Source organism: Chelonia mydas, chromosome 2 (genome assembly GCF_015237465.2).
Source record: "Chelonia mydas isolate rCheMyd1 chromosome 2, rCheMyd1.pri.v2, whole genome shotgun sequence".
NCBI lineage: Eukaryota > Metazoa > Chordata > Testudines > Cheloniidae > Chelonia > Chelonia mydas.
In genome coordinates, this window is record NC_057850.1 from 224,417,014 (window position 1) to 224,433,332 (window position 16,319).

The 16,319-nt window shown below is 41.2% G+C and overlaps 1 protein-coding gene across 1 annotated transcript in view; it reads left to right on the forward strand.

Annotated features, from left to right (window-relative positions):
- Positions 1 to 16,319, forward strand: part of PLXDC2 (plexin domain containing 2) — a 393,218-nt gene that overhangs the window by 232,635 nt on the left and 144,264 nt on the right. Inside the window, exon 4 of the mRNA XM_037890821.2 lies at positions 2,781 to 2,850. Coding sequence (XP_037746749.1) covers positions 2,781 to 2,850 — 70 coding nt within the window. The remainder of the gene's footprint in view (positions 1 to 2,780; positions 2,851 to 16,319) is intronic.

Here is a 16,319-nt window from a genome sequence, read left to right on the forward strand (position 1 = left end):
TACTATTTGGAATTTTGACACTGAAATTTGTATCCTGAGAGATGTTTGGGTTTGTTTACCTTCCACTTGCCTAATATAGTGGTTTATTATCGTAAGGTAGCTCATTAGTGTTTGCATTTGTTTATTTTTAAAAATAAAACATTAGTTGTGAAAAAATAGATAATTAGAAATGATAAAATAAGACAGAAAAATTAGAAATTATGAAAATTTAGAAAAAAAATAGAAAAATTCCAAAGTAAGAAAATGTACTTTCCTAATGGATATAAGGAAGGAAAACGAGGTACAAGCCTGCAATTATATATAGTGTCATTTCAAAGTTGTGCAGCTATTAGGACAGATGCAACTACCTGTATACAGGACATTAATAATGCCCACCTCACGGCCATGCTGGGATATCATTTCTGTAACAACTGCCTATAGAACACAACGATATCTATAGGACTGACACATCAAGAAATCAGTGTTTCCGACATGGCAATTTGCCTGTAAGTATTTTCTGTATGATTCCTTCTGGGAATGCTAAGAATTATGGTGTCACCTTTCTTCCACCATCACCTCAAAATAACTAATGGACAAAATACCTATTCAGTCTACAAGTAAATAAATGTGTTCTGCAATACTGAAAGATACATATAGCTTCTGAGTTCCCTATACCATTTCTTACTCCTGTTTATCAAGGGAAAAGGAACAATGCAGATTAGTCATGAAGTGTGTCAGTTCTAAGTCCTGCACTATCAATGCTTAATGATATTATTCCGCAGTTCTCATTGGAATCATGAACAGTCAATTAATACAGTCTTCCTTTGTTTCTATTCTATCTTTGAAAATAAAAAGGATTATATTTTCCCATCTACAACTCTTTCTCAACATTTTTATTTATTCTTTTTGTTTGTCATTAACATTTTGGCAATAAAATTAAACTCCAGTTGTGATTTGGATGCACAGATTCATTGGTAGGGCATCTAATAACAGATTTGCTGAATCAGGAAGGTACCAGATATTTAGTAAATACACAGTTCTCTTTTGTGCACACAAATTCTATCACTTGTGCATGGAAAGAGCTTCTCTCCTGCAGGGCATATCAACCCTACAGCATTATAACTGCAAAAGTTGATATAAGCTTTCCAGCTGGAAAGGTGAGCATGTCTTAAATGATGGTTGTCCTTAAAAATACACCTTTAAAAACAGACGTTTATGCCCTGTATTACAGATGATTATTTAAATCCTAATATTGTATTAAACAGATATTACAGTTCCAGGATTTAGGGCCCAACTGTACAAATGAAATCAATGAGAGCACAATATTTGTTGAATGGGCACAGGATGGGTCTTTTAATAGTACAGCTTTTAATTCAGAGTCCTGCTATATTGCTAAGGGGGCACAGTTGTTTGCCAGAGTGATTCTAAATTGTTGTAAAAGCTATTCTAAATGAGCTGAACAGGAGTAAGGGGAGATATAGGTAGAAATAACAATGGTTAATGTTAAACAAAAAATAAAAAAAATTAAAAACCCTCTACTTTCTGGTCTGGGCAGAAAGAAATAGTCTGGAGGCAAGACTTAGAACAGTGAAGATTAAAAGAAGTATGCTGAAGATGTAGATACTTAATAGGAAATATGAATGGGCTTATAAGAAAGGAAGAAAAAAGTAAGATAATTATAAACCAAAGTGGAGAGAGAAGAAATAAATACTGCTATGCTGGTCACTCACAAGTGACCATATCTATTTAAACAGTAAAATCTGCTGCTGCTTTACTCCTTTTTTATGAGTACATATTTTTCTTACCCAATATTGGGGGTCTCTTATGTTTTACCTGAGTCCCTCAGTATTGTTTTGGTCAGAAAATTTGGCATTTTTAAGCTGTGCTGTTGGAAATAATGTATAACAGAAGAAGCACATGGACAATAAATAGAGTATGTACATTAATATACCATGTTTGTCAACACAGAAAACATGTAAGGAAAAAGCTGTTTAAATTAGTTCACATATTGTCATTAGATGTGCCATCTTGCCTTGAAGTATTCAGTTTATATAGAGAGAGAGAGAGTCTACATAGTCCAGTTAGCACAATGAAAATGTGTTTTGCTGTTCCAGTTGTAAACAAAAAAAGTAATAACAAATCCCTTCAAAATTCTGGTTTCCATTTAAGAGGAAAGAAAATCTAATTTCAAGTCACTGTAATCTTCAGTGGTTAATTTCATGCCAAATAAGTCATTAAAAATCTCTGATGGCTGGAGAAACTAATCCTTTTGCAAGGGAGCCAAATTCAATCCAAAGGTAGTATACAAATTAAAAACAAGACAGAAGTAGGCTTAGAAAAATACATTTGAAGGATATTTTAAATACAGACCATTGCCTGCAATTGGTGGAGTGGACAAATATTGGGGTATGTTGTAATATTCAGGTACTATTATAGCTATGAAATAATGATACTTGTCATACTAAGAAAAAAGGCAGAAATAACCTTGCTTAGTGGAAACCCTTCCCAAACATGATGATTACCTATACCGAATAGAATCATCCATTTAGTGGGGCTATATTTTTTTTTAATTAGTAGCGTAGATCCTATGTTTCCATATGCTGTGCTTTCAGGCCTTTAGCTCGTACACTTTTTTTTTTCTCCAATTTAACCACTGGGGATTCCAAATGAGGGATGGCAAGGCTGCTTTAAAAATGGCAGGAATAAATGGGTTAATCACATTTTGAAGTGGAGGGCTCTTCATTTTTCTCTTCCTATTCTTCACATTATTGATTTTTCTTTTTTGGTGTTGTTCCTTGCAGAGAGTGAATCTGTCCTTCGATTTTCCATTTTATGGCCATTTCCTACGTGAAATTACTGTGGCAACTGGGGGTAAGTGGCTTTCTACCCATTCACTTTAAGGAATCTGACAAGAGTTTCCTGCAGCTGTTTAAAAATGCCTTTTCTTCAGATGTCAAGAGATAAAGTGTAGTATTTATTTGGGAAATATTCCTTTCCACAGAAAGCATATAACAAAATAATTGTCATGTTGGAAAAACCTCCAGCTGCTCAAGTGAAACTGATCTAAAAGTGTTTTCAGTAGAAAAACAAATAGTGTGAATAATTTCCTGTTTAAGTATTTCCCCATTCTCCTTTTGTTTTTACTTCCTTTTGTGATCAGAGCTGTAATGCTGGTTATGGAAATTGGTCAGAAGCCACAAAGGAGGGGAAACGTAAGCAGGGGAGAAACAAAATGATTTTTTTTCAATTCCAGATTTTTTTTGTTTTGCTGACCTCTGGAAAAAGTAGAGACGGGCCTAAACTACATCCCCTATTCTGAGACCCATCCCCCAGTTCTGGGGAAGATTTTATACAGATCCAAACTTTGTGGCTTGGGCTTATCTGTATAATGGGCCTGACTCAAAACTTTGGGAAAACTTGGATTTGGATCTGAACATCATAGCATAGGCCCATTTCTGTTAACAGATTTACAATTTCTGAGGCAGTGTATCCAACTAGAGGGTTCAATGCAGATAGAGGAAAGTGTGTTAGGAAAGCTACTAGTGAGATGAGAGAGTGGCACAGCTCAGCGGAGAACTGGGCTCACTGTTTGTGGAGGTTAGTGGTGGGCAGTTGTGACATTGACCAGGGTATAATCTGGACTGTTGAACAGCTGTGTCCCCTCAATTCTCCAGCCTTTTACCCTGTTTTGCTGTAAGAACCACTCCTGTTCTGGTTACAGGTTACTCCTGTTCTAGCGTGCAAAATCACTCCCAGCTGAATTATGAAAGTGCTCTGGCCAGTCACTCCTGAATTATATCACAGGGTGACACCAGGATACTTCCAGTCCCAGACTCTCCTCCAGAAATGTGTATCATACTGCCCGCCCCTTCCTTCTGGACACTACAAATTCATAGAAAGTCCGTCATTTCAATAATTGAAAATGATGTGCAGGGACCGTGTTATCTCAAATGGAGGTTCCCAAACGCGTCAATCCAAACACACTGGTTTAGATAAAACAATCCTATTAACTACAGAAAGATAAATTTTAAGTGATTACAAGTATTGAGGCATAAAAGTCTGAATTGGCTACAAAAAAATAAAAGGTAAAACACAAATTAATATCTTAACAAACTAAGTGAATTTAAAGCAAAAAGGTCTCTCTTACCACATGTTCAAGCAGTCTTACTGGCTGAATCTTTCAGACAGGATCCCTCCCCAGTCCAATGATGCTTCCTTTGCCTTTAAAGTGTTGATGCTGTGAGTAGAGATGAAGAAAGAGATGAATTGGGGCTTCTCTTCTGATTTTTTTATAGTTGTCTTTTCCCTTTGAAGATCATCTCCACTTGGGGTTCAGGAGACACGAGGTCTTGGGGATGGGAATCTTCATCTGCTTCTTTTTTTTTTTTTGCCAGTATATAAATTTCTCACTCACATCCTTCTTCCTGCCAAAGAAAGGCTGCTTAACCAAATCATAGTCCATTTGATTTTATTCACACTTGGCTGAGGTGTTGGCTAACCTTCTGTCTCTGGGGAACTGGTTGTGTCCCCAGACTTGGATCATACCTTATACAGTAGAATGTTAGAACTTTACATACAATGTCACCATGCATATTTACGAGGACAATAATGTTCAGCAGATTATGAGTTTTCAAATTATACCTGTGTGACACTTTGTACCCCAAAGCAGCACCATGGCACCGCTATATTTACAATGGTTATATGATTATGATATGTTTTGTAAAAAGAATGCCTTGTAAAGTATCATTTTAAAAAGTCTTAATCTGTTGAACATTAATATCCTGTTGAATTGTATGTGTTATCATTGTATGTGGAGCTATGAAGTTTTGTTATGTGTAGGTTCCTGAAATATGTTATGAAGTTGGAAACACCCAGGCCCATTAAGGGGAATACACACTCACAGGCACTACCCCAGGCACTGTACACATTGGAGACCTCTCAGAGAGAGCATGTAGACAATGGAGACTGCTTGACTCACAACATAGCAAAAGATCTTTCCAGCAAGCTGGAGGAACCTATAAAGGAGGGGAAGTGACATCATCATTTGTCCTCACTCCCCTCACATCTCAACACCTGGAAAGACATCTGGAGAACAAAGACTTTGAGCAGGGGAGGTGATCCCAGGCTAGAAAGAAGAATCCTAACTTGTGTGTTAAGGAACTATACCATCAGGCTAAGACACTGCTTGATTTGAATTCTGTCTAGTTTATAAAACTCAGATTGTGATTTTACTTTTAATTCCTAGGTAACCATTTTTAATCTGTACGCTTATTACTTATAATCACCTTCTGTAGTTAATAAATCTGTTTTATATTGTAGCTAAAACAGTGGGTTTTGCTTGAAGTGCATGGGAAATCTGCTCAGGAACAAGAGCTGGTGCACGTCCTCTCCACATTGAGGGAGGGATGGACTGGATAATAAATTTACGCTGGTCAGGCTTCTGACCAGGGCAAGATGGTACAGCTCTGGGGTCCCAGGCTGGGGAGATGTGGGGAATTGGCTCTCAATTGTTGGTTCATGAGTGGCTGAGTGGTTCATCTGTCACATGTGATTCCCGTATATGTTAACGGTGATATTTATTTATTTATTAATGCTTTCTGAATACCACTGGAGGGCTTCAGGTCTTTAATAATCGATGGTATCATCATAAGTTGCTCAGTGTCAGTTGACTGTGAAACTTCCTAGAAACTTATGGAACTTAAGGCCAACAGGTTTTTTTATTCCTTTGCTCAGGTTTTTGATATTTTCATGCTAAACCTACCTGAATTGTGACCTGTCCTGTGCATAGGCAGGAGGGAGCTAAGCACAAGGAGCCTCTCTTCCTCTGCTCACCAATGCCAACTAGCAGATCTAGCTGGCTGAGCAGCAGGGTGCACACTCCCTGTGGAGCTCTGGGAGGAATTGTGCCAGGAGACCCAATCCTTCCCAAAGCTGTCCCGGGGTTTGGTGGCTTCAGATCCTCCTCAACGCAGTGTCTTTTTATTTATTTATTTATTTATTTATTAATTTTCCATGCTAATGGCACTAATAGCTCTTCACTATTTTCTCTTCGTATGTGGCAAGCTTTTTCGTAGATATTTCATAGATGTTTAGGTCAGAAGGGACCATTATGATCATCTAGTCTGACCTCCTGCACAACGCAGGCCACAGAATTTCACCCACCGCTCCTGCAAAAATCCTCACACCTATATCTGTGCTATTGAAGTCCTCAAATCGTGGTTTAAAGACTTCAAGGAGCAGAGAATCCTCCAGCAAGTGACCCGTGCCCCATGCTACAGAGGAAGGTGAAAAACCTCCAGGCCTCTTCCAATCTGCCCTGGAGGAAAATTCCTTCCCGACCCCAAATATGGCGATCAGCTAAACCTTGAGCATATGGGCAAGATTAATCAGCCAGCTTTGTTATTCATTGCTCTATGTTTTCAAGCGGAGACCTGTCATCTAGTGTAAGTTCCTTAGCAGGCTCTTTTCCTATTCCCACATCTGACCAACAACAGAGCATTTCTCTTCAATAATATCCATTGCTGTGTCTTTAGCATAGTTATGCAGGGTGGCAGGAAGTACAGCCTCTGGTAATTCATATGTTAGCCCCCAAGTCTTATGTCGATTACTAGGCTCTAATGAGGTTTTGGAGTTTGTGTCACTACCCTTAGGGTCATAAAGTTTGTTTCCAGTCTTTCCATGGAACAAAAAGATACTGCTATAAAAATGTATTCTGCAAAGGAAGGATTTTACTAAAGTCAGTGTGTGGCTTGAAGACCATGGGAAGGTCACCTGTTTCCAGTTTTAACACAGCTACTTGGTAATAACAAAAGGTTGTGCATGTGAAGTGAAAATGATGTTTGATCATGAAACCGTCTTCAGAACCATAAAGGAACAGTTAAGATCATTAAAGAGTAGTTTATTAGTGAGAAAATGTACCCAATTAGATATGGACCTACTTTTATATTTTAATTATGGAGTCTGTCAAGATATGATTAATCTTTTTTTAAAAAGAAATTCTGAGTTAAAAAAAAAAACATCTTTTTTCCATGCAACCCATAATTAGACTGTGGATCTCATAGCCACAAGATGTTGTTGGGACCAAAAACTTAGCAGGGTTCAAAGAGGAATGGGACATTTATAAGACTTAACAAGAATTTCCAGAATTATAAAAGTAAAGACTTGAGGATCTGAAGATGTTTTGGAAGGGATACCAACTCTCATGCTTCCAGGTTTAAGACACTCTGTAATTATTAGCATTGAGAAGATTTTCCTGAGAAGCAAACTATCCCTTCTCTCCACACTGCAGCTTATTGCACTTTCTTCTCAAGCATCTGGTACTGGCCACTATCAGAGACAGGATAGTGAACTAAATGGACCACAAAGATCTTATCCAGTATAACAATCAATATATATATATATACACATACATACAAAATATTTTAAAAGCATTTTCATTTTTTAAATTACAAGAATATGCACAAACATTTTTTTCTCTTTCATTAACACCCATTGATCTAAGACTGTGGTTCTCAACCAGGAGTACACGTACCCCTATGGGTGTGCAGAGGTCTTCTAGGGGGTACATCAACTCTTCTAGATATTTGCCTAGTTTTACAACAGGCTACATAAAAACCACTAGCGAAGTCAGCACATACTAAAATTTCATACAGACAATGACTTGTTTATACTGCTCTATGTACTATACACTGAAATGTAAGTGCAATATTTATTTTCCAACCCATTTATTTTATAACTGTATGGTAAAAATGAGAAAGTAAGCAATTTTTCAGTAATAGTGTACTGTGACACTTTTGCCTTTTTATGTCTGATTTTGTAAGCAAGTAGTTTTTAAGTGAGGTGAAACTTGTAGTACGCAAGACAAATCAGACCCCTGAAATGGGTGCAGTAGTCTGGAAAGGTTGAGAACCACTGATCTGAGAGGTTTCAGAGTAACAGCCGTGTTAGTCTGTATTCGCAAAAAGAAAGGAGTACTTGTGGCACCTTAGAGACTAACCAATCCTCGTGGCTGGATTTTACTAAAACTAGACAAGCCATTTACAACGCACACTTTACTTCTCTACAAAAGAAAAAGGACACTAAACTTTCTAAACTACTACAGGCTACAAGGGGCCACAGCAATGGTTCCCTCAACCCACCCAGCAATATTGTTAATCTATCCAACTATACTCTCAGCCCAGCAGAAGCTGCTGTCCTATCTCGGGGTCTCTCCTTCTGCCCCTCCACCCCCTCGAACATGATACAGTTCTGTGGTGACCTAGAATCCTATTTTCGACGTCTCCGACTCAAGGAATATTTCCAAAATACCTCTCAACAACATAATGATCCACAGAGGCCTGCCTACCAACATTACAAAAAGAAGGATTCTAGGTGGACTCCTCCTGAAGGTCGAAACAGCAGACTGGACTTCTACATAGAGTGCTTCCGCCGACGTGCACGGGCTGAAATTGTGGAAAAGCAGCATCACTTGCCCCATAACCTCAGCCGTGCAGAACACAATGCCATCCACAGCCTCAGAAACAACTCTGACATCATAATCAAAAAGGCTGACAAAGGAGGTGCTGTTGTCATCATGAATAGGTCGGAATATGAACAAGAGGCTGCTCGGCAGCTCTCCAACACCACTTTCTACAAGCCATTACCCTCTGATCCCACTGAGAGTTACCAAAAGCATCTACAGCATTTGCTCAAGAAACTTCCTGAAAAAGCACAAGATCAAATCCGCACAGACACACCCCTGGAACCCCGACCTGGGATATTCTATCTACTACCCAAGATCCATAAACCTGGAAATCCTGGGCGCCCCATCATCTCAGGCATTGGCACCCTGACAGCAGGATTGTCCGGCTATGTAGACTCACTCCTCAGGCCCTACGCTACCAGCACTCCCAGCTACCTTCGAGACACCACTGACTTCCTGAGGAAACTACAATCCATTGGTGATCTTCCTGATAACACCATCCTGGCCACTATGGATGTAGAAGCCCTCTACACCAACATTCCACACAAAGATGGACTACAAGCCATCAAGAACACTATCCCCGATAATGTCACGGCTAACCTGGTGGCTGAACTTTGTGACTTTGTCCTTACCCATAATTATTTTACATTTGGGGACAATGTATACCTTCAGATCAGCGGCACTGCTATGGGTACCCGCATGGCCCCACAGTATGCCAACATTTTTATGGCTGATTTAGAACAACGCTTCCTCAGCTCTCGTCCCCTAACGCCCCTACTTTACTTGCGCTATATTGATGACATCTTCATCATCTGGACCCATGGAAAAGAAGCCCTTGAGGAATTCCACCATGATTTCAACAATTTCCATCCCACCATCAACCTCAGCCTGGTCCAGTCCACACAAGAGATCCACTTCCTGGACACTACAGTGCTAATAAACGATGGTCACATCAACACCACCCTATACCGGAAACCTACTGACCGCTATTCCTACCTACATGCCTCCAGCTTTCACCCTGACCACACCACACGATCCATCGTCTACAGCCAAGCTCTGCGATACAACCGCATTTGCTCCAACCCCTCAGACAGAGACAAACACCTACAAGATCTCTATCAAGCATTCTTACAACTACAATACCCACCTGCGGAAGTGAAGAAACAGATTGATAGAGCCAGAAGAGTTCCCAGAAGTCACCTACTACAGGACAGGCCTAACAAAGAAAATAACAGAACGCCACTAGCCGTCACCTTCAGCCCCCAACTAAAACCCCTCCAACGAATTATTAAGGATCTACAACCTATCCTGAAGGATGACCCAACACTCTCACAAATCTTGGGAGAAAGGCCAGTCCTTGCCTACAGACAGCCCCCCTGAAGCGAATACTCACCAACAACCACATACCACACAACAGAACCACTAGCCCAGGAACCTATCCTTGCAACAAAGCCCGTTGCCAACTGTGCCCACATATCTATTCAGGGGACACCATCACAGGGCCTAACAACATCAGCCACACTATCAGAGGCTCGTTCACCTGCACATCCACCAATGCGATATATGCCATCATGTGCCAGCAATGCACCTCTGCCATGTACATTGGTCAAACTGGACAGTCTCTACGTAAAAGAATAAATGGACACAAATCAGATGTCAAGAATTATAACATTCATAAACCAGTCGGAGAACACTTCAATCTCTCTGGTCACGCAATCACAGACATGAGGGTCGCTATCTTAAAGCAAAAAAACTTCAAATCCAGACTCCAGCGAGAAACTGCTGAATTGGAATTCATTTGCAAATTGGATACTATTAATTTGGGCTTGAATAGAGACTGGGAGTGGCTAAGTCATTATGCAAGGTAGCCTGTCTCCCCTTGTTTTTTTCCTGCAAACCCCCCCCCAAGACGTTCTGGTTAAACTTGGATTATTGCTGTGCACATTGTAAGATGAGCTGTTGCCAGCAGGAGAATGAGTTTGTGTGTGTGGTTTTTGGAAAAAGGGGGGGGTGTGGGGGGGGTGAGAAAACCTGGATTAGTGCTGGAGGTGACCCACCTTGATTATCATGCGCATTATAAAGAGGGGTTTCAAAGGGGGATGGGCTGTTGCCAGCAGGAGAGTGAGTTTGTATGTGTGTGGGGGGGGGGGGAAGGGTGAGAAAACCTGGATTTGTGCTGGAAATGGCTCTACTTGAGGATCACTTTAGATAAGCTGTTGCCAGCGGGGGAGTGAGGTGGGAGGAAGTTTTGTTTCATGGTCTCTGTGTGTATATAATGTCTTCTGCAGTTTCCACGATATGCTATGCATCCGATGAAGTGAGCTGTAGCTCACGAAAGCTCATGCTCAAATAAACTGGTTAGTCTCTAAGGTGCCACAAGTACTCCTTTTCTTTTAACAGAAAGAACAAAGTAAGTTACCAAGCAAAATAAAATAAAACACGCAAGTCTAAGCCTACTACATTGAAGAAACTGAATACAGGCAAATCTCACCCTCAGAGATGTTCCAATAAGCTTCTTTCACAGACTAGACTCCTCCTTAGTATGGGCCCAATCTTTTCCCCTGGTACAGTTCTTGTTAGTTCCAGCTCAGGTGGTAACTAGGGGATTTCTCATGACTGGCAGCCTCCTTTGTTCTGTTCCACCCCCTTTTATATCTTTGGCACAAGGTGGTAATCCTTTGTCTCTCTCTGCATTCCCACCCCTCCTTCTAAATGGAAGTGCATCCTATGAGACCCCAAGCCTCCATTCTTTCTGGCCTGACTCACACAAACACAGGAAGGCTTAAAAGTAAACAGCCATTTACAGCCAATTGTTCTAGTTAATGGGAGCCATCAAGATCCTAAGCCACCATTAATGTCCCACACTTTGCATAATTACAATAGGACCTCAGAGTAATACTTCATATTTCTAGTTTTAGATACAAGAATGATACATTCATACACACAGGATGAACACACTCAGTAGATTATGCAAAAGGTATCTTGTAAGGTATCATTACAAAGCTTATAAAGCATATTCCAGAAGCATATTTCCATAAACATATGGAGTGTAACATCACAATTATGTGTTTACAAAGGCTTTCGCAGCATGAGTTTGGGACGGTGTGTTATTCATGAATGGTAAAAGCCCCAAGTTAGTTAGGCAAGTTATCTACTACATGACACCTGTTTGGGTACTTGTTTATTCAGAAAATTCTACCCTTTCTGCATTGCTTTGTACAAATTTTAGAAAACTGATAAGGGAAGCAAATGGACACAAGGAGAAATCTATTGCCAACAGAGTTAAGAATAATAAGAATGAGGGGGGTTTTAAGTGTAGTAGAAACAAAAAGAATCATACCAATGGTATCATTCCATTACAAGATAGAAATGGTAAAATTATCAACAATAATGTAGAAAAGGCAGAAGTTCAGTAAAAATGTATGTTCTGTATTTGGAGAAAAACATGATGTGCTCATATCACATGATAACTCGCTTTCCCTTCCACTGGTATCTCAAGGTGAACGCCTTCCGGATCCAGCACCCTGCCCCTCCTCCCGCGCCCCAACCCCCTCCAACCCTGAGCCCCCTCCCACACCCAAACTCCCTCCCTCTTAGTTAACCGGAATTTTTTACTTTCCGCAACCCCATTCCCGTAACATGCTGGATAACAAAGCCTTTACTGTACATACAACATTTATCCCACGCTGTGCCATCATGTAGTCAGTATCTGTCACACATTGTAGATAAAAATTTATTCTAAGAATGCATTTGAGAATTTTTAAAAACTTTATTTTGACAGTTTTATTCATATCCACCATTTGTAAAGCCAGATGCCATAGTTACCAAGCTCCCAATTGTGTAGTGCTCAGAGGAAACCTAAAGCACCTCTAAAAACAAGTACTCCTATCCTAAAATAGTATGTCTGTATGTAAAAATGTCACAGTTTTGGGCCATCCAGGGCTAGAATTCAATGCTGAATCTTACCGGGAATCTAGAGCTTTCCCCTTTCCAATGGTCTAAAGCTTCCTTTTCAAGACCAGCAGGGCCAGACGGTGTATTTTAAAACTGTTAAATTTTGTATCATGAAAACTGTAACCGACCAGGACTGAATTTTGTCACTAGTTTATTGTAGGAGGCTGGCAACAGAGAAAATGTGTTGGGGTTTTGTGCTAAACAGGGCTCTGTGGGGCTTTAGGGGTGGTACTGGAAACACACCGGAGAGGAGACCTGGCTGTTTTCTGTGCAACTATCACCCATCGCCTAGGTTTCTGCATGGAAATCTGGGAGGTAGTTAATACAGTTACGTGCTATACTAATGATTGTTCCATGGACACACGCCTGATGGGAGAACAGGGGCTTCCTCGCCTGTACATTCTGGTGATCATAGAGTTGGGAAGTCCAGGAAGATTTCCTCTTCCCCTTTGGGGGAACCTTTAGCAGGAAACTACACAAGGGGAACCTCAGATTATTTCCTTCCTTTCTCTTTTCCTACTATGTAAATCTACAAAGCTCTGTAGAATGGATATAATGTGCTGAACAAACAAATACCCAAGCAGGTGTCACGTATTAAAAAAAAAAAATGCAAAAATCATCCTCAGCATAGATAATCCAAAACTAAAACTAGACTCTTGGCACTGTTATGACTAGAAGTACTCATGGATAAACCTAAGATTTTGTCACAAATATTTGTAGTCAAATCAGGGACAGGTCACAGGGAATAATGAAAAATTCACAGAAGCCAGTGACCTGTCCCTGACTTCTACTAAAAATATCCGTGACAAAATAGGGAGCCTGGGCATCTGAGGGTGGGCTGGGAGCTCCAGGGGCCTCCACCGCTCATAGGGGCTCAGAACTCCAGGACCCCTCGCCGCTGGAGGCTCTGAGCAGTGGGGGGTTGCCTCTGCCATCAAGGCAGCCAGGAGCTGTGGGCGGGAGGTGGGGGGTACCCCACAACTCCCTGCCTCCACGGACATCAGGGGACCCTGGTGCTGGCTGAAATCAGAGGTTTTTGGAAGTCACAGACTATTCTTGGACTAGTCTGGTTCTCTCCTTAAAGCAAGTGATCCTTCCGCTGGGAACCCTCTTATTTCCCCTTGCTTTCCATCACTGAACTCTTACATCTCTTTGTGCTCCCACTCTTGTGTCTTATCCGTACAGACTGGATCAGGAGCTCCTAAGGGTCGGGACCATGTCTGACTTTTTCTATCAAGATCTATATATATCTACATCATTATGGCTTTGATTCACCAAAGCACTTAAACACTTGCTGGATTTTAAACATGTGGGCAGTTACACTGAAGTGTCCAGCAAGATTGATGACTCGGGCACCTAAGTCTGGGGTTTAAGTGCCAAAGTATCTTTGTGGATCCCACCCCATATAACTAGCCAGTAGAACTGCTCACTTAAAGTCAAGCAAGTGCTGTTCCAGTGCTGGAGTGCTTTTTGGATAATTAAAATGGGATGGCCTACAACTGGCTTACATCATTCTAAGTGGTAGGTGTGACAAAGTTCCTCCTCTACCTCGGTGGGTCCTGCGCTTATTGGCAGATTTGCTTGCCTCAAAGATTAACGGCAGCCCTCAGTTTGGCCACTTTTGTGGCTCAAATCTGCCATTCACTCAGATAACCTCATCACTGGCCAGCATGGGGGAAAAGAGAAGAACAACACCTGCAGTCTCTGCTGATCCACCATGTAGGTCGGGGAACGGCCCTGAGACCTCCCCTCTGGTGGAACCCACAGTCCAGGTCAACTCCTCCTGTGTCTGATCAGGAGTTGGGAGGTTTGGGGGGAACCCGGGCCCACCCTCTACTCCGGGTTCCAGCCCAGGGCCCTGTGGATTGCAGCTGTCTAGAGTGCCTCCTGTAATAGCTGCGTGACAGCTACAACTCCCTGGGCTACTTCCCCGTGGCCTCCTCCCAACACCTTCTTTATCCTCACTACAGGACCTTCCTCCTGGTGTCTGATAACACTTGTACTCCTCAGTCCTCCAGCAGCACATCCTCTCACTCCCAGCTCCTTATGTGCCCCCCTACTAACTGACGGGAGGTCCTTTTTAAACCAGGTGCCCTGATTAGCCTGCTTGCCATAATTGATTCTAGAAAGTTCTTAATTGGCTCCAGGTGTCTGGATTAGCTTGCCTGTCTTAATTGGTTCTAGCAGGTTCCTGATTGCTCTAGGGCAGCCCCTGCTCTGGTCACTCAGGGAACAGAAAACTATACATCCAGTGGCCAGTATATTTGTCTTCTACCAGACTCCTGTATCCCGCTGGTCTGGGTCTGTCACATAGGTTATACTCATACCTCCAGGGGCTGGCTGTATGTACTCTGACTCATCCCTAATTCCTCATTATGTATGTAGAGTTTAATACTTGAACAGACGTTGTGCATTCTGGTTTTCAGTTTAGCAGCACTGTAAAAAAAATCACTAATTCTTGAATTCTTTCATACTGTACTTTAACTGTACATTAAATACCCTTAAGTCCAGTGTTGTGTGCTACTAGTGTTTGGAGGTGCTGCTTTCTAAATCTTATACATAGTGTGGTGTTTGTACAGTGAGCTGTAAGGTTATTTATGAGTTCAGGAGTAAGCTTTAACTCTGTTCTGCCTTCACAGTGAGTGTCTGTGAAATTCACTGTGGACATCCAGTCTCACATGCAGTTTTATCATTTTTTGTTTTTTTCTGTGTGCTGCTACCACAATATTTGAGCCTCAGTTCTCAACAGAATAATTGTACTTCACAATCCCTGATCGAAAAGTCATTTACTGGGGGGGGGGATTCATTTCCAAACCTAACAAACCAGACAACTGAAAACTGATGAGAAAAGTGGATAGTATGTTTAATTAAAAAAGGAAGTTCCTGATAATGAGTAGAAAAACAAGCCTTCCCTTCCCCCCGGTAATATTGCATTTCACAATAACGATTCCTTACTGCAGAAAGCAATGACCTAATAAAACCTGTTCAGGCCCTTCAACTTTCTAATATCTACAGAAACTATAAGATGTATTTTAAAATCAATGTTTGCAGCCTACTGCTCTGTTTCATAAAATAAAATCAGTCTGACTGGCAATGGGTCAAACAGATTTGGAAAAATTCACATAACCTCTTGGGACAGAGTGCAGGGAGTGAACAGGTGAGCCTGCACTCTGATCAGTTAGATCGTGATACTCAGTCCTCAGCGGTTCAGGAGCCAAATTAGCGTTTAATATTACCCAAAAGAGCCACAGTAATGTGAATTCATTGTTTCATTTACTCTCTAGATAGATAGATATTCTCACAGCAAAATGACTGACCAAGTATTATTATTTTATAAACTACAGTTGATAAACTACAACATAGTAAAAGCATCCTGATTGGTTAATAACTTAGACTGGTTAATTAAATCACACAGTGTTTTAATACCATATGCTGCAAAGAGCCGCAGGAGACACTTGTGGTTCGGGAGCCTCAGTCTGAGTATCACTGACTTAGATGCTCAATAGTTCACCAGAGGAAGCTTATTGGAGTAATTAGCTAATCAAGCTGGCAGGCTGTGTGGGATAAAGATTCAATTAGCCCATCAGCCCAAATCTGATAAAGAGGCACAGGAAGGAAGTTGGAGGGGAAGAACAGGACTAGCTGAGCCCAGTTACACAGAGGCCTCAGAAAAGGGAGACCTCTGTTCCCCTCAGGTCCTGAGGAGAGGGCTAGTAGCTCTATAGATATTGTAAATAGACTGTGGCATGGGGACTGTAGTAGTAATGGATGGAGAGAACTTGAAATAAAAAGTCACTGAGTGCACACCTCATGGAATCAGTGCAGTTTCTGTGGGGAAGAAGAGTGGAGCAGAGCCATGCCCTGTTATACCTCTGAACATAGGGGATTCAGGAAGGCTGGGGAAAATATTGAAAATCCAGCTAAT